The 18,434-nt window shown below is 43.6% G+C and overlaps 1 protein-coding gene across 2 annotated transcripts in view; it reads right to left on the bottom strand.

Moving 5' to 3' along the window:
- The window catches only part of car (vacuolar protein sorting-associated protein 33A), a 212,888-nt gene that overhangs the window by 5,001 nt on the left and 189,453 nt on the right, over window positions 1-18,434 (bottom strand). For both annotated transcript variants that reach the window (XM_070533454.1, XM_070533453.1), the window contains 3 exons: window positions 10,086-10,220; window positions 9,472-9,643; window positions 7,857-7,982 (listed from right to left, as the gene is read on the bottom strand). In XM_070533454.1, coding sequence (XP_070389555.1) covers window positions 7,857-7,982; window positions 9,472-9,643; window positions 10,086-10,220 — 433 coding nt within the window. The remainder of the gene's footprint in view (window positions 1-7,856; window positions 7,983-9,471; window positions 9,644-10,085; window positions 10,221-18,434) is intronic.

Raw genomic sequence — 18,434 nt, 5'->3', positions numbered from 1 at the left:
ATCCATCAGTGCCTCCCACAGAGCACGCTTGGCATTGCTTAGCAAGGTCATAGCACAGCTGGAGGTCATGGAGGGGAAAGGCATTATCCGAAAAGTGGAAAAGCCAACTCCGTGGTGCTCAGCAATGGTAGTAGTTCCCAAACTGAATGGCGATGTCAGAATTGGTGTAAATCTGACTAACCTCAACAAAGCCGTCGAAAGGGAGAAACGGATACTTCCTTCAGTGGAAGAAAATTTGGAAGACTGTCAGGAGCCAAGTTCTTCACTGGATGCAAAAGCCTGACTTTGCCACATCAAACTCTCTGAAGATTCACAATTGCTCACAACATTCATAACCCCATTGGAAGGTATTATTTTCAAAGGGTGCCTTTTAGGATATCCTCAGCACCTGAACATTTCCAGAGGAGGCATGCCGGGAGTGGTGCGTCACATGGATGACATTTTGTTCACCGGAGCTGCAGTTACAGAGCATGACAGGTGGATGGAGGAAGTTTTGTCAAGGCTGAAAGCCACAGGAGTAACACTGAATGAAAAATGAGAGTTTGCAAAAACATCAGTGAAGTTATTGGGTCATAACGGGATTCAACCAGATCCAGGAAGAGTGAAAGCAACAGTAGATTTTCCCATACCATGCACAGTAACAGAGGTGCGTCAGTTTATTGGCATGGCCAACCAAGTGGTAAAGTTTATACCAAACCTGTCCGACAAGATGAGACAGCTCAGAGAACTCCTCCGAAAGTACATGCAGCAGAGGTGGGATGTGCAACAGCAGGCATTCGATCAGGTGAAGAAAGACATCCAAGGAGCAGCAGTACTCACTGTGTACGACCCAAAACAAGAGCTGATAGTCTCTGCAGATGCCTCTTCCTACGCCCTTGGTGCTGTCTTAGTGCAGAAGGACAAGGACTGTTGTGTAAAACCAGCTGCTTTTGCATCGAAGGGACTGAGTGAAACAGAGTGCAGGTATGCTCAAATCGAGAAAGAGGCATGCACTGTTACATGGGCATGTAAACGCTTCGAAAAGTTCCTTATAGGGACAAAGTTTCATGTGCAAACCGACCATAGACCTCTGATTCCACTGCTAGGAGATCGATACGTAGGCAAAATCCCAGCAAGAATTCGGAGAATCAAGCTGGGACTCATGCGTTTTGACTATTCCATCGAGCATGTTCCTGGGAAAGAGATGTGGACTGCAGATGCACTCTCCAGAGCCCCAGTAGACCCTGCAGAGAGCATGGAAGATGAAGCTGAGGCATATGTTCAGGTAGTGACAGGAATGCTACCAGCATCAAGCAACTACCTAAAACAAATAGAGAGTGCTTAGAGGGACGATCTAGTGTGCCGACAAATAATGGAATGTTGCACTAAAAGCTGGCCAAGCAAGAACAGAATTCCACCTGAGATAGCCTCATACTTCAAATACAGAGACAGCCTCACAGTGCAAGACAATATGATAGTAAAAGACAACAAGTTGGTGATTCCAAAGACTCTCTGGAAGAAAGTGCTTTGCCAACTGCACACAGAACACCAAGGGGGTGTCAAAGAGTATAGAAAGGGCAAAAATGTCAGTGTGGTGGCCCTGGCTAAGTGCTCAAATTCAAGAGATAGTTGCAAACTGACCCACCTGCACTCAAGAACGGACTCCAACAGTAGAGCCCATGATAGAGCTACCAGATTATCCGTGGCAGAAAGTTGCTGCTGACTTGTTTGCACTGAGAGGCAAGCAATATTTAGTCATTGTATATTATTATTCCCAGTATCTAGAAGTGTCATCTACGAGACACACTACGGATACAGGGATAGCTCTGTTGAAGTCATTGATTGCCCGCCATGGAATACCAGAAATATATAGGTCAGACAACGGACCTCAATTCACATCCATGAAGTTTGTCAACTTCACAAAAGAGTACGAAATAAGTCATGTCAAAAGCAGTTCGCACTATCTCAAGTGCAATGGTGGAGCAGAAAGGACAGTGAAAATTGCCAAATACACTCTCAAGAAAGCTGAAGGCCCAAGTTTAGGGCTACTCATGTGCAGGACAACTGCTGAACATTGTCGATATACTCCAGTGCAGCTTTTAATGGGAAGACAGCTTAGGATGACTTCTACCTATGCTGCCATCCCAGCTAACCCCTAAGATGCCGAACCATGAGTAAGTTGAAGCAAGCCCAAAGTTACAACCAGAGGCACGCCAGCATTCGAGGCGAGCTGACCACAGGAAGCTCAATGTGAGTGAAAATACCTGGCACAGCGGGCCGACTAGTGAAGAACAACCCAAGATCCTGGGTCGCTGATACACCGCAGCAAAAACTTGTTCGAAACACATACCATTTGATTCCCACCGCGACAACCCAGAAGATAATGTAGACACCGCAGATTGGGAGTAAATGGATCTAACTTCCAGACAACAGGAAGAAAGGCCCAAAACGATAACAGCTACACTAAGGGATGAAGAGGAGAGCATTGACCCCAACCTGAGTGAAGAAGTGGGTGTCTTTTTAAGATATGGTTGATGCATTGTGAAACCCATTCGATTCCAGGACTGACCGTCTCTTCCGACTGAGAAAGAGTGATGTGGGATTAAACGGTCTGGATAGTTGAATAAAGGACATCGACATGGCGCTTCAGTTTGGGTCTTGATGACGTGCGTCTCTGGCTCATTGGTGATCGACCGCAAAAGTAACACAAGTTACAACTACCTCTTTTGAAAGCTGAAGAAAGATCTCCACTGTGAAAAATTTACTACTGGTGTTGAAGTGAAGAGTGCCGTCCGTAAACATTTTGAAGACAAAAGTCTAGACTATTTTCTGAAGGGCATAGAAATGTTAGTGCAGGGGTGTGAAAAATGTGTTGAAGTAAAGGGAGATTATATTAAAAAGTGACACAGTTGTTTCATTTACTTCTGCATTAAAAGTTGGTCAGGCCAGAAACTTTTAGGATCACCCTCATATATACACACTCTGTACCAGCCCCTGACGCAGTACGCAAGACGGCATCAGCAGCAGTGGGAAAGTCGAAGGAAGAAGCAAAGAAGGCTTCACTTTAAAAAGCACAACTGGCTCTCTGCAACAATTTCTTTATGCAGTTTATGAACTTTACTCAAACATAATAGGAGTGCACGCATGTGACCAGGCATGGAGCATGGGAGAATCCAAGTGAAAAAGGGGTGGCTGGCACTTGGTCGGCTAGTGAGCATAGTCGGGCGTAGTGTCAAATTCGTGTGGCAGTTGCCAGCTTTTCTGCCCGTCTGTAGTTTCGCTATGTGTGATCAGGGTGTCCACCAAATTGACATTTGCAAATTCCCTGAGTTTTCCAGCCTTTCCGAGTGCCATTGCAAAATTCCCCGAGTGATATAGAACTTTGTTTTATGTCACGACCGCCCGACATCATGCCACCCGATGCTGTCACTTTCTTAAGCATGCTAAAAAAGAAAAAAAAAATTATTCCAGATTGAGTAACAAGGAGTACCATTTATTTTTAAAAAGAAATCAGAAGGGACGGTTAAATGCACGTCGAATAAAATAACTTCGAAAAAAGAAGCAAAGCCCATTGCAAGTTGAGTCGAACATTTTCAAATACGAATAAAAAGGAGATGCATACAGAAACAAATATTTTCAACTATCCACTTCAGTCACGAATTATGATCGGTTGTTGATATGTGTGTGAAACATAAATGGTGTTGGAGACTCCACTAAAAGTAAATCAAGACATTATAATGACTCTTGGAGCATTTTATGATGAGACATCATAAATAGAGAGTAACTAAATATTTGAATATCGTAAAGTCAGTCATGCTATGTTTCTTCATAAAAAGCACTAAATACACCACTTGAATTACATACACAAGTTACTCATTATTCTCAAGCATTTCAAGAAAGAAAAAAAATATTCCAAGGTTGGTACCAACATGCCCCACGTCAAATGTCATGTAAAACACGGTAATGCCTTCACCAAAGTGGTACTCTGTAATGATACATATCCCTCAGAAGTAAAATAAAAGTAATTTAGGTGATCAGAATGTTCAATTTACCTGAAGCTTAATGTTTGTGTTCTATTCCTTGCTATCACTGGACAGAAATGGCAAAAATAGCTCGCGTTCACAAATGTGGACGCTGTGACTGAAGGGGATATGAGCCATTTCTGTCAACTCATAGCAAGCTCACTGGTATGAGGCCCGAACTGTCAGAAGTGAGATTCTCTCTCAACAGCTGGTAAGTCAACTTCAACTGTCCTGACTTCAGCCTGCGCACAACGCCTCAATGTAGCATTTCAGTGCTTCAAAGAGTTTATTCCGGTTTGGATGAAGATCACCTGCATGTCGGCGTCAGCCAACACTTTGCTTTTTGAGCTCAAGCTCCATCAAAGAAGAGGCAAGACACTTCGTTTCCCTATCATTCCTCAATGCGAAGGGTCCTTTCTGTTCTCGTCCTCGTTCTGCCACGCGTTCGCCCCACAGACCGTTTAGATCACCCTCTTGGTCAGTTGTATAGTCAACGTCAGATTTTTCGGACTCCCTAGGGGCCGCGAAAATGTCTGAACAATCGCAGTTCGTAAAGATAAATGCATGTATTTTACTGCCCATAAGAGATCAAATCGCCACAGGCACATCCAAAGAGGCCTACCAGTACACTTATTAGGCATATCGGTGCTCATATCGTGACAGGAGATGGCGGGTGCACGCGTGTATAATTAAGGAATACATACTGTGTCCCGTGACAATTGCCCCTTCCCACGCTTGGTATGCTTCACCGCGTAATGCTGCTACATTGAGGGAAAGCTGACTTTCGGAAACCAGCATTAAGCAACGCACCGTGCTTTTCGAGCTTGGAAGCCAATCACGAGGACCACAGAGGCGGAGTCGTTGCCATTGCTGACAGCGGCGAATTCTTTCAAATGAAAAACACGGCGCCGAACGGCAAGAAGCTTATAGCGAACGTCGAAGCAGCTAGGCCTAGCGTTGGCTACGGCTGCCAACGGATCTGCGGGCGAGAGCGCCATTTTGAGTCGGCGAAGTAATCAAAACGGCGGCGGTGGTGGCTTTGCTTAAGATGGTATGGTAGGGTAAATGGTATATGCTAGTTTTAATGTAATATTTTAGAAACGGCAGCAGATATTCACATCAAATTTCAAGCGCTTACAAAAGGTGCTCTTGGATACAACACGAGGCCCGTGTTCGTGTCTAGATGGTTTGCCTTTCCTGTGGCCCACTTCCAAAATTTCAGGTGTGTTTACATATTTGATGTACCTTTTCTCTGCAATCATGCCGAGGAATGTGATGATATTGCACAGTGTTATTCTTAATACCCATAGGTTACATCTGAACTAAAGAGTTATCATATCCACTTTGGAGTTCACAACCCCCCCCCCCCCCCCCCAAAAAAAAAGATATCTCTGCTTGCACAAAGCCACAAGGCAGGTTTCTTTCAGTGTAAATTTTTCCAGTGTTATCACTCATATCATCAGATTTTTTAGTTCAGAATATTTATGACTGCTTGTAGTACATGTGTACAAAATTTCACTGGAATGGGATGAATACTTTCTGAGAAAAGGTACATTGAATTTGACAAATACATAAAAAATGCAATTTGAGAAAAATGAAGTTTTATGTTCGAATACTGCTTGTGGATGCTCAAAATGCCCCAAGAGAATACATTTCACTGCTAACTTTTTGCAGGTGTCTCGAAAACCCTTCTTAGTGTCCCTTTTTATCCGTCGTCCTTCCTTGATCTTGGCAGAGTTACAGAATTCTGCCCTGTCAACACGCTCTTTGTCCATCCTATCGAGGGCAATATTACAAAACAGACTTGAAACGATTCCAAGTGCCTCCAGAACAGCTTTTCATGCAGAATTGCCGTCATTGTAGTAGGCTACAGCATTGTTAGTTGCTGTCTTCAATGTGTAAGCATTGACAAAGTTTTCTTAGGGCAGTGGCACCAGATGAGTTGGTTGGTTGGTTGGTTGGTTGGTCATTGGTGTTCTGTGTTCGTCCATGAATACATTTGCTCAAAAAACTGACTACCGTTGAAAGTTCTCTTTCTGCTCCATTTGCTGGAGCATTTGCTGCATCTTCTGGGCAAGTAATATGTTTGAAACTTGAAACAGAGGTGACCACGATCACGTAAGAAAAAGCAAGATTTTGACGTAATAGTTCTCTTAGAAAAAGGACTATTACATCAAACTCTTGCTTCAAGTTGTTAACAAATTCGACTTTGCCCTGCCATCTGCTAGCCACCTGGTTAGCTCAGATGGTAGAGCGGCTGCCCCAGAAAGGCGATGGTCCCACGGCTTCGAGCCCTGGACAAGGAGGAATTTTTCATCAACTGTGATGCTTTCGTTTCAAGGAACCCGTATGGAATTCCTTTGTGACAATTGCTACGATTGGGTGGATGCCTCATTTCGTTTTAATTAATATATGATTTTTTAGTACAAATCATTTACTTACCACACAAATACACACACGAGCAAAAAAAAACCACGGCATAATGAAGAAACCCGCGAACGACAACGATAATAAAACCGGCCTACATTCCCTAAACTGGGCGGGTGCTGGAGCCTCAACATGATATGTTCAGTTCCTGTAGAGTGCTGTACAATAATGTGGAGTGTCGCACAATATTGTGCAGTAATTAATTAGGGCACTTTCACAGGTGGTGTTCAAAATGGAAGATATGGGACAGCTAGTCAAGTGTCGGTCGAAGGTCAGACTGAAATCTACTGTGTGCTCCTGTGTGAGTAAAAACCTAACATGACGGAAAGGATTACTCGTAATAACTTGTAGATACGCTGTCAAACCAATGATGGATAAAAGCAATCCGTGGTGGGGAAAATAAAGTTGCACTTGATATTAATCGAACACAATTATCAAAATAACACACACTCATGAACATCTACCAATGCTTAAAACATTGTTGAAACAGCCTATCAGTCGGATATGAGAACTGACAGCTCTAGAGAAGCTTCTATGTATTCACTGCTGCTGTCATTTAGAGATTATGTTGCTGAGCCAAACAAAGCTCAAATTTTGAGTGTCTCTAGAAAAAATGCTAAGAGCACTGGAGGCTAGTTTAGACAATACCTTCAATTGAAGTTTTATTTTTCCAGACTTCCCAATCTCCCAAAACTTGTCAAATCTAACAAATAGTTGAAGTTCAGTCGTCATTTCAGACAGTAGCTGATTTTGCTAGTAAAATTACAACAGAAGTGCTTAACAATGTGAAGAAAAACTGTCTATCAAATTTATAGATTTCTATGGGTGTGATAACGGAAGAGTTATATGACACACTTAAGAACACTGCCTGCATATGACTCACGCATTTGATACCTTGCCCCCATGTAATGCTTTTGAGCACTTGCTAAAAATAATTTTTTACAAAGGCTAATTCATCCCCACACCTAAAGCTTTTTGAACATTAATGTTAACGTTCTGCCGCCCCTCCTTTGTTAATAAATTTGATCTTGGAGGCCATCATAGCACTCCAGGACAGTGGGCTAAACTCTGTGCTGCTTGTAAAATTCACTTATGATTCTCACTAGTGCTGCACATGTAATTTATTGCAAAGGTCATTAATTAGTCCACACACTTCGAACTTTACATACGTATACATACATACATTTACATACATGCCCCCTATTTTTAATAAATTACACAAGTACCTAGCTTACTTCACCGAGGTAACTGGAAAAACCTACTATATATGTGCCTCATAGGAAGCTTGAAAGTAGGAAGAAAGCAAGTATTCAGTAATTATTTGTAATGCAAGAGCTACACGTACAGAGAAAAAAAAGTGGCGATATAGTGTTTTGCCAAGTGAACTAATGGAGACTATATGAGTGCCGCAAGAAAGATTACACCCACCGTCGTCTTGCTGGGAGAGAAAACGCAGTGCTGAGATCTCGGCATACGTGCAACCTCCGAGGAAAAACACCAGTGTCACCTTGGGCTCCTCTGCGCTCGACGAATGAAGCGAGCTCACTGATCCACCTGCGCAGGATGCAAGTGGAATGAGGTAATTAGCAGACAATGCTGGGGAAGCTGCACAATGAGTGTGGTCATAGAAGTCTCACGCCCCATGTGTCACAGTGCAGTTGCTCTTTATCTGTAACACTTTCTACGGAATAGCTGGTACATATATTACAACTACAACTTGTGGACATAAGGTTAGGTCGAATCATGTATTACTTGTGGACCTTTGTGCTTCCAGTATGTGACATATATGCTATGACTGCAAGTGCAGATGGTGTATTGTGGCCGCTCACCAAAGAAATGTGTTGCTTCATTCTTTAGGTGGTTAATAGGTTCAGATCTGCAACACCTTCCATGAATAATTACACCACATCTTGCAACATAAAAGTTACGAGACTCATAGTACATTCTGCTGCTCCCTGCCGCACTTCGACTCAGATTGCGGAGCACACTCTTCATCAGTCAGAGAAAGTGTAAACAAGCCGAACATGCAGTTGCTCGCCAGAGCAATTGGAGGCCAGAATAAGAAACACGTCAGCACGTCTTCTGTTGAATACAAACAAGGGTGCAGCTACAGAGGCGTGCCGCTGTGGCTGACATCACGCCAACAACAGAAGCTGCAGGAGCCAAGTGACCAGAACTCCGCCAGATCTCGGTCGTGCTCCCAGGTTGAAAGTGAGAGCACCTTCGAGTGCTCTGAGCTGGAGCGTGGCACTCTGAAAGAACTAGCCGAATGTATTGCGCGCTGCCCAAATATTTTATTTTGTAGGCTTTGAAAATTGTTCTTTCCTTTATCGTGTTCTTTCGCTTTTCTATTTCGCAACCCAAAAATTTCACCTCAGACTATATGCGGGTTCGTATTATACGCAGGTTCTTACGGTAGTGTGGAAATTCACCACCCATCCTTTGCTTCTGAGAATTTCCTAATTAAATAAGCTTCCTCTCACAGTGCTATTTTGAGTATTTCAGAAGGGCAATAATTCAGCTTTGTCCTTAACGCACACCTAATGCTAGCCATACGAGCATTTTTCCATTTGACGCCCACGGCAATGTGGTTGATACTAATCAAGCCCGTCAACTTATGATCAACAGCAGAACACCACAGCCACTAAGCCACCATAGTGGGTACTAATATTCATGGCTGCAGTAGACTTATGCAGATACCACACGCAGAATGACATGAAGGTGCCCGCCATGGTAGCTTAGTGGCTATGGCGCAGACCCCCTGAGCTTGCAGTTGCGGCTTCGATTCCGGCTACGGTGGCCACATTTTAATGAGGTGCAAAATGCAAACACTCTCATGTACACAGATACAGGGGCACTTTAAAGCAACTAATGCGCTTTGAAATAACCCGGAATTCCCCACTACAGTGTGCTTCTTAATCAGATGTAGTTATGGCACATAAAATTCCAGACTAATTTTTTTTTTGAATTATTGCCGTGAAGGCATGATAATTGTAGCAATTGGGCAGGCATCGATGTATAGGAGTGTGTGTCAAGTACGCACGCCGGGGCATACGTCCAGCAGGGGGGCGCTGCTGCAGGTCAGTGAGTGTTGGACCCGGCAACAGGGTCAGGGCCTCCGAGATGGCACGCCAGCCAGGCAGTGCCAGAAACTGGGCCAGCCGTACGCTCAGCGGTGCATAGCCACTGTACACGTACGACAGGTCATTGGGAACCTGGAACACAGACACACAAGACCACGTCAAATATTACTTCTTTACCAATCTCATTACCATTGCCAGCTTAATTATCCTGTAATAGTGCAGAAGGGCACCCAACATCACCAGAAATTCTTAACATAGTAGTATAGACTGCATCTGGCTGGAGAATTTTGTGAATCCACATCATATCTAAATCTGTATTTACTGAAATTGCATCATTGGGACTCACTGTAGGCACTGTGAAATGAACACCAGATTGATTTTAATGTTTCAAGAAAGCTGCGCTAGACCCGTGATGGATGATGGTAGTGAAAGGCTTCACGCACTGAAGCCTCTGCATACTAGTTCCAATCCTGTTGGAATGTGGCTGCCACATTGTGGTGTGGTCAACAACAGAATGCCAGTTACTGCAATATTGAAGAGAGTGCATGTGCCACCTCGGCAGAGAATGCCGCACCTGCTCGCTGACATCTTCAACATTGAGCTTGAGCGTCTTGCGCAATGTAGAGAAGTGGTTCTTGTGCTCCTGGGCCTGCAGCAGACCAGCTTTCTCCAGTCGAAGCAACCACAGCAGCTGCCGGTAGCCATACGTCTGCACAATCAACCATGTATAAACTCACATGAGATTGCGCACATGGCAGTCACAATAAAGAAGAAAGCCCCCAAGTGAAATTGGAACCAAGTGTCTTCTAGAGAAAGGGGGCAAAGAAAAAAATAAAGGGACAACAATATCATGACCTTCCAGAAAATATTTGCGGAGATCTGAGCCTCACTTTGCAATGACTGAGATCTCTGCTGCCGGCTCATCACTGCATGGCTCATCCTCGAACACTTATGCAAATCTTACTCGGCAAGCCATTTTCACTCAGCCAACTTTTTCTTCATATTTATCTTATTTTGATGTTCGCTGTCGACCCTCTTTTCTTCTCGGTACCATTCGTCCATTTCTTCCAACATGCACAAATGGTGGAGGAAAGCCTCCAATTTGAGACTCTAATCCAACACTAGCAACTCCGATTCTGCAAGTCTCAGACAGCACAAGTTATTCCTTCCGCACAAGCACGATAGGTGCACAGATGCGATTGCTCTCTGAGCCTGCATCAGGCACACGACGAACCCCATGCAACTGTCATGGGGTTCCATGCAACTGACAACTGCCCATAGGTTAGAGCAGCCATTTTCATGTTGGCACATTCGCATGAGTCTGATCACCAGTGGTGGCATTTTTGCAAAGTTTTGATTTTTATTACCCTCTCCACCATGACACCAGCTCCATGCGACTGTCAAGCCAGCAGTGCAGGCAAGCATCAATGCGTTTTCTCAGCTTTCTGCGTTCCAGACGACTCCTTTCTGCCGTAAATGAATGAGCATAACAAGCAAGCATTTCAACCTTGGCTGATCCTCTCACACAATTACCATACAAGTAAGGTGTCACACTGGCAAAAAGTGCAGCACAAAAACTTGTACTTGCAACTTCTGTTTGTTGCACTCTTAAACTGATGGCCAACTGCAACAAAATTTTTGAACACATAAAAAGCCTAGTTTTAGGCAACTTAGGTATAGGCACTCTCTCTGCAAAATTTTGCATTCGAAATACAAATGAATGTGCCATGAAAAGCTCACAAACATATACACTTTTGCTAGAGAAGCTGAAAAAAAAAAGACACTACCATTACTGCTCACTCGAAATGATGCAGAACACAGGACGTTGAGAACCAGTATGGCTCCGCAGCAAGACTTCTAAGATTAGGGAGTGCCCCCTCAACCTGCTGATTATCTCAGAGGCCATGGTCTTGAATATGCATCATATTTGCTAGGTACCAGGTGCAAGCATCATCTGCTTAGGCACTATTTAAAGGCTGTTAAGAAAATCAATTACCAGTCCTTTCATTGCTAAACAATCTGGTGTGGAAAGTTACTCAGCATGATGTTACATTGGGTTTCCAAGCGCCCTGAATTTAGCAGGACTGTCTGCTGCTGCTGGGCTGATTCCCTCTGGCTATTTGAAGTGACTGGGTAATGTAAATGTAACCTGTGCCACGGGCACTGATCTTGGCACGTACTGTGCTTGTATTAGCACATTTTGCCCTTACTCAGGATCCCAAAGTTCAAGTGCTGACCATATAAATGCCATCTATGCCCCTTTGCTGAGACCCCTCTCTTGTATCAAATTCCTTGGGCTTTGCCTTGCTCCTCCTCTCTGCTGGTGAAGCTGAGGTCAACCCTGGACTTACGGCTGAAGATGTTCTTATCCTTCTCAGACAGTTCATTGATGACAAGGAGGTAAAATTCGAGAATACCACAGCTAGCCTAATGGAAATCAAAAAGGACATCACAAACATAAGAGCGCAACTTAGTACAACTAAACAGAACTATAGTGGCATCCACGAAATTAGGGATAATGTCTGTGCTGCTCATGGCACAACAAATGGCCTGCTACAACAACCTGCTATAAGCCACTGGCTAAGAGGTAAAAACGAAATCAGGAAAGAAACAATTAATGATAAGTCAAAGGGAAGCTCTTTACTTTTCAAGCGAGATCAGGTCACCTTAGAATGTGTCATTACAAAGCAGGATACACCAAGTAACAAGAAGCTTGTGCTTGCTGCGGTAAAGCTAGGGAAACGATGGAACATGTTTTTGTTAGAATGTTTAGATATCTACTCAGCTGTCGGTTTAGGCTCAGCTGGCCTCCTTGAAGCCCCTGGTTTCAGAGATAGCAGGAGGGAAGTAAACATGTCCACAATAGAGATTACTAAAAGGCAACTGGCAGTTCAGGGACAGAAAAGTAGGGGGACTACAAGTAACAGAGGCGTACAAAAGCAAGGTTACCAATAGTGGTTCAGAAAGTTTGATGCTGGGAATTCCTGGTGAAATTTTTTTTTATATATAGATACATAGGACATTAGGCAAAATAAGAGCAAGAGGTTGGTGGCACCAACCACCGCCCCATTTTAAAGTGGATGCTCATAGCACCCATCCATCCATTCGAAGCGCGGTAGAGGAGCCTGGTTGCTGCATGATGTGTTTCACAGCGCTCGCACGCACCGGTGTACCAGGCATTTCAGAGACCACACATAGCCTTTGTGGCGGTGGTCCTAGATGGTGCTGAGTGTTCTTGGGGAATCGCGAAAGAGCAGTCACGCTGCAGTAGACACCTCATACATAACTCATTTCAGTGATGGCAATACACATTGTGTCACCATATTGATTAAATGCTAAACACATTGCTGTTTGCAGTTATTGTTCAGTTCAGTTCAGTTTATTGTCCTTAAGACCCCCAGAGGGGGTAGTACATAAGGAGTGAATTTAACAGCGGTAGCGGTACCGTGATATGGGTTCCGCCAAATTTTTCATTGTGTAACAGCTCCTTTTTTTTTTGCTGCTGTTTTACTTGTGTACATTTGAATGTGTTGGTGGACTTTCATGTTATAATACTGTACTTGCCATTACCAGGATTAAGATGACTGCTTTTCTTTCATATATAATTTTTTTTCGTGTGTTTCGTTATTTATGCTCCTTTAGAACTGTATAAAATTTTCTCTCATTGCACCTACTTTAATTATGAATAACATGTTAAATGTCTCATTAGGCCTTCTTTAAAATACTGTACTTACCTTTTATGAAATTGAAATCTCTGTATTGTTCTCTCTGTCTTTATTTATTGTTCAGGTGTTTCTTTGCATGACACAATGATCTTGTATTGCTCCTCCCTGCCTATGTAATGTCCTCTGGGGCATTTAGGGTAGTTAAATATGTAAATACGGTTAAACCTCGATTTAACAAAGTCGGCAAAATTGCCAATTTGCTTCCTTTTATCATCACTTCATTGTATTGAAATTCAATTTTTTATGCGAGTAAGTAGTCGCCGATAGATTTTTTCTTACACGGAAGGGGCTGCAAAAATTTTCATTTTATCAGGCAATCTCAGGCAATCAAGAAAATCAAGTTTGAATAAGAAAAGAAAATAATTTTGTGGAACTTGAGAGTTACCAATGAAAGATTCAGTTTTGTGTCGTGTCGATATCTGTACATCAGTGGTACGAAGTGAAGCCAGAAACACTTTTGCGTCCACTCCGTCCCCGTAGCTGATAGCGTCACCCACAGTAGGATGACGCTATCATGCAAAGCGCGGGCAGCAGGGAGCAAAAGCTTCGTCTGCCTCTTGCTTCAATGTGTCTCTGAAAACTTGAGATTAAGCAACCTCCAGTACTAAACACGCGGAAACACAGTGCACATATTGCCACACCTCGCATTCCCACTCTTTACACATGTGGCAGATTACCTCTAAAACAGGATTCGCACATTGTGTATGCACTCAGCCATGCTGACAGCTGTTAGCAGCCTAGGCTGCGCTAAGAAAGGAGACGTGCAACAACCTACCTTTCCCCTCCCTCTTTCCACCACGGCGCTCATCAAGCCACCATTCTTCTTGGATCAATCTCGCAAGCTTCAATTTGCACTAAAAGCATACACAATAGGATTTTTTCGCATTTGGACTTGGAACATGATGCTTGTAAGCCTGCTGCCGAAGAAGCACGGGTTATTTCTTTAATTTTAGCTCAGGAACCTTGAAATCAGCATTATCCTCCCTTTTGGTCCCGTTAAAGGGAACGGTTGCAACGAAAGGGTAAAGAGATCGCTAGCGGTACCGTATTTAAATGATTGCAAGTCGACTCGAAAGTAAGTCGACCCCGCCCATATCGCGTCTGACAGCGGGAAAAAAAAGGAAGAGCATTCCCGAGGGCACATTTTATAATGAAATTTTATTGGTAGCTGGCATGTTCACTGGACTACTCGTCTTCACTTGTGTCATTGTCCTCACTAGTACTGCCATCGTCATCGCTGCTACAATCTCCCAGCACCTCATCGCCTAGCGAAATTCCACATTTGGCAAATGACCGCACCACAACATCTTGTGGAACAGCAGCCCATGCCGAATGCACCCAACCACAAGCAGCCATCAGGGAGGCTCTTTTGACAGGTCCAGTTGGCGTAAGTTCGTGGTCTTCTGCCACCAGCCACTTGTTGTACTCGCATCGGAGCAGGTCCTTAAAAGGCAAAGATCCAGGCTTGTTTCATGACCATGTCGCACTTCATGGGCAGGGACCGATCATGCATTTCAGTAGCGTATGCCGCAAGCTTGGCCTACAGCTCCAGAAAGTGTCCAGCGGACTTCAGCCCATGGGAAATTCTTCACTTGCCGTCATAGGTGAAAATTTTGCTTCGCTGCAGTCACCACTCTTGCACCACCAGTCCAGAAGCATCGAACTTGTGGCCCGCTGTGCAGTGATTCGTTTCTTCAGTGTAAAGGATGGCAGCTCTCTTGAACGATGCTGTGAACGCTCGTTGACAGCAGCATTCTTAACCTGGACTCAACTTACAGCGGACTGAACTTGCGTGTTTAGTGGGCCTGGAGCACACATGACGACTGAGGAAGCATGTAAGTAGCACTAGCTGGCAGTCAAGTCGAACGGGTCAAACTAAGAGCTACAGGGAAAGAGAAACAAGTGAGCAGTGTCTGCTTTTCCATCAACTATTGACCCCCCCCCCCATGAGAGTTGTATGCACTCTAAAACTCTCAAAAATGCTGAAAAATACTTCAGAAAAGTGAACAAATGCACGGGATAGTGAAAAAGCTACGGGTAGGGCCATAGAGCAAACATAAAATTGTAACTACGTTGTAGCTCCCCTGATATTATGGTGTACCAATATCTTGTTGGTCTCGTCTTTTTGGCAGTGCCATGTTGTGGTTTTGATTATAAGTTGACTCCCCTACTTCAGATTTTCAAATTTTAAAAAATAGGTTGACTTACAATAGTGTAAATATTGTATGAAGCCAACGAGCCTTGCTTGACGAGCGAAGCACAATAGTTGTCAGCGAGGGGTGACTGTCACAGTGACTGCACAGAATGCGTAATGTGTAAACGCCCTATTCACTATGCACTGCGCACACCATGCCCGTTGTGGGAACCTCTTTTCGAGACTGTGGCCAATTGACCAATGTAGGGAACCCATTTCAGAGCAAGTGTTTACTTGACAAGAGTAACCAAGCCTAAAACGTCGCATTGACAGCTTTCATTGACGTATGACCCGCAATTACTACAGTAAAACCTCGTTAAACCATACCCGCTTAAACAGTAGTTTCATTTTAAAAGTAGTAAAGTCGAATCCCCAACATGGCGGCCATTAAACACAATGCGTTTTTTATCCGCATAAACAGTACCAGCTTATTGCGTACGTACGTATCAGTTAACATGTAGTGTTCGCACTTTTCGTTGCACAATCACAACGGTCCGTCATCCCCATCGGGCAGCCCGACAGAACAACAAGCCTCAGAGCTCAGGACAGCCTCCAAGCACCTTGTGCCTTTGCGCGTGAAGCCACATCAATATTAACATCATTTCTGCGCCGTGCCATATGGCCATACCAAAGAGCATTGTGGCGTCGTGCAAGCTAGGACTTGCGGCATGCCAAAGCTCAGAGAAAAAGCACTCGGTGCTCAGCATAGAAAAATTGCACATTGTTCGTGCTATCGAACGTGGCACAAAGAAGTCGGCGCTAGCACACGACAGGGATCCACCATTGACTACGATGTGTGGCATTTGGAATGTGAAGAAGTTGCTTGGCAGTGCTGCTGTGACCGCAAAGAGGTGTTGGCTACGAGGTTCGACTTTTCGCCATTGTTGCCTCTGTTGTTGCCAAAGTGTCGCCTAATGACAGTGATGAGGATGACACAGAAAGCGACAGCACGGGCAATTCAGGCCCGACAGTGGCAGAAGCTGTGCGTTAAGTCAGCCTCATGAATGTAATCATCGTGACGAGAACAGCTACCCGCTATGAAAAAGGTGCCTAGCATGCACGAAGAATATGCAACGCCAATGAGGAATATGCCATGAGAGTGTTTGCCGAGAAGAGGGGGCTGGCTGAAAAGCTGGCTTGCAGCTTCAGTAAGTTTGAAGCCACTGTCGTCGCTGCTAGGCCACCGTGGCACCAAACAAAAATGACACTTTTGTCACGCGTAGTGAACAAATACTGCATGTTCTCGCCCTTTCATCGCACTCTCTCTGAGTTCCGTTTTTGATAGGTAAGTGGTCATCTTGTGCTATTTCGGTTAAGTAGTACTGTCATTTAGTAGGTACTTTTTCGGAGCACCGGCCAACTACAGTTTAACGAGGTTTCACTGTACACTACTATGCTAGCGGTTTTTCCAAAGGGTGTACGCAGGTACGAGGGGGGGACGAGGCAACACTCTACTGCTGTAGCTTGCAGGCAGTGGCATAGCCAGAAATTTCGTTGGCGGGGGGGGGCTTACGTTGCAGCTCGGCATTCTCCTTAAGAGGCGGCTTTAGCTCGGGAGCTCGTATTTAAATACATGTAAAAGGAGAATTCGTTTTTCTCGGCAACCAATGCACCAAATTTGACGAGGTTTATTGCATTTAAAAGAAAAACTTAAATTCTAGTAACTGTTGGTTTCGGATTTTTTCATTTAGGTTGTCAATTCTTTATTAAAAATTCACCAAAATTGGAAATTTTCAGAAATCTCAACTATCGAGTTTAAAACTATGTAACTCAGCAATGAAGAATGATATCACATTTCTCTGAATTGCACCTAATAGTACATCTACAGTGGACAAGATTTCTACGTTACACGTGAATCTCCAGAAATTCAGCATTATGGAAATACGGCTTTCGCAGAATCCTTGTACACAATGTAATCAATTCACGTAAGATATCAATTGACACACCAAATTTGTCCGCTTTGACTGTTATAATAGACGCCGTTTACTGAACAGCGACATGTGGGCTTGATGCAGAGCTATTAGTTTGTAAACGCCGCGCTTCTATATTTTTTTTTTACTTTCGAGTTTTTCAAAATATTTCAACAATGTTCAGGTCCTAAATAGAAATTCCGCTTCCAACAGACACTACAATTTAACTTTCTCTCTCAAATGCAACAAATTTTGTTAAAAGCGATCCATAGGTTATCTCAGAAAAGCGTTTCTGCATTTTACATGTATTTGAATAGATCCCGTCGGAGTTGGGCCCGAGCTAAAAATTCCTCTTAAACAATTTGTCGAGGGATCAAATACATGAATAATAATTGCATTGCCATTGCCAAAGATACTGCAAACGAATTTTTGAATGCTATACACTGTAAAAACAAGAAAATTTATCATTCTTCATAAAAGAATATACTTGTATGTGCCAAAAATTGTGTCCAAAATAACTGATATCAATGCCTCCATATTTTTTGTCTATTTAATAAGTAAAGAAAATATCACATGAACTTTAGAACTATATCAGTTTGAAACCAGCAAAGCAGTGCATGCCGCTGATATGAAAAATGTAAAGGCCTTGAAATGAACAAGTTGAGGACAAATATGTTAATGAAACTTTGTCATTCAAGAACCGTGTTTACATTCATGTACACATGCAATGGCCAGTGCAAAATATCAATGACGCTGGCATTTGTTCCAATGTATTACGCAGGAGTAGTTGTCACCGGTCCTGTATCGTGAGTAATTGCACCGAAATTATAGTCGCAACAGAGAGTACTTATAGAAAGCAGGAGTTCCGCAAAATATACGAGGGCGAGTCAAATGAAAGTGAGCCAATGCGAATATGTGACAAACGGGGTACTTTATTTAAAAGTAGGCTCCATGAGCATTTACACATTTGTCCCATTGACTAAGGAGTTGTGTGATTCCGGTCTCATAAAATTCCTTGTGTTGCTACTACAAAAAGTCTGCAACTGACTCTTTCACGTCATCGTCCGGCACAATGCGGTTCCCTTGAGCCATTT

This window comes from Dermacentor albipictus, chromosome 2 (genome assembly GCF_038994185.2).
Source record: "Dermacentor albipictus isolate Rhodes 1998 colony chromosome 2, USDA_Dalb.pri_finalv2, whole genome shotgun sequence".
Taxonomy (NCBI): domain Eukaryota; kingdom Metazoa; phylum Arthropoda; class Arachnida; order Ixodida; family Ixodidae; genus Dermacentor; species Dermacentor albipictus.
Note: the sequence above shows the minus strand (reverse complement) of the source record. Positions and strands in the feature narration are given on the sequence as shown.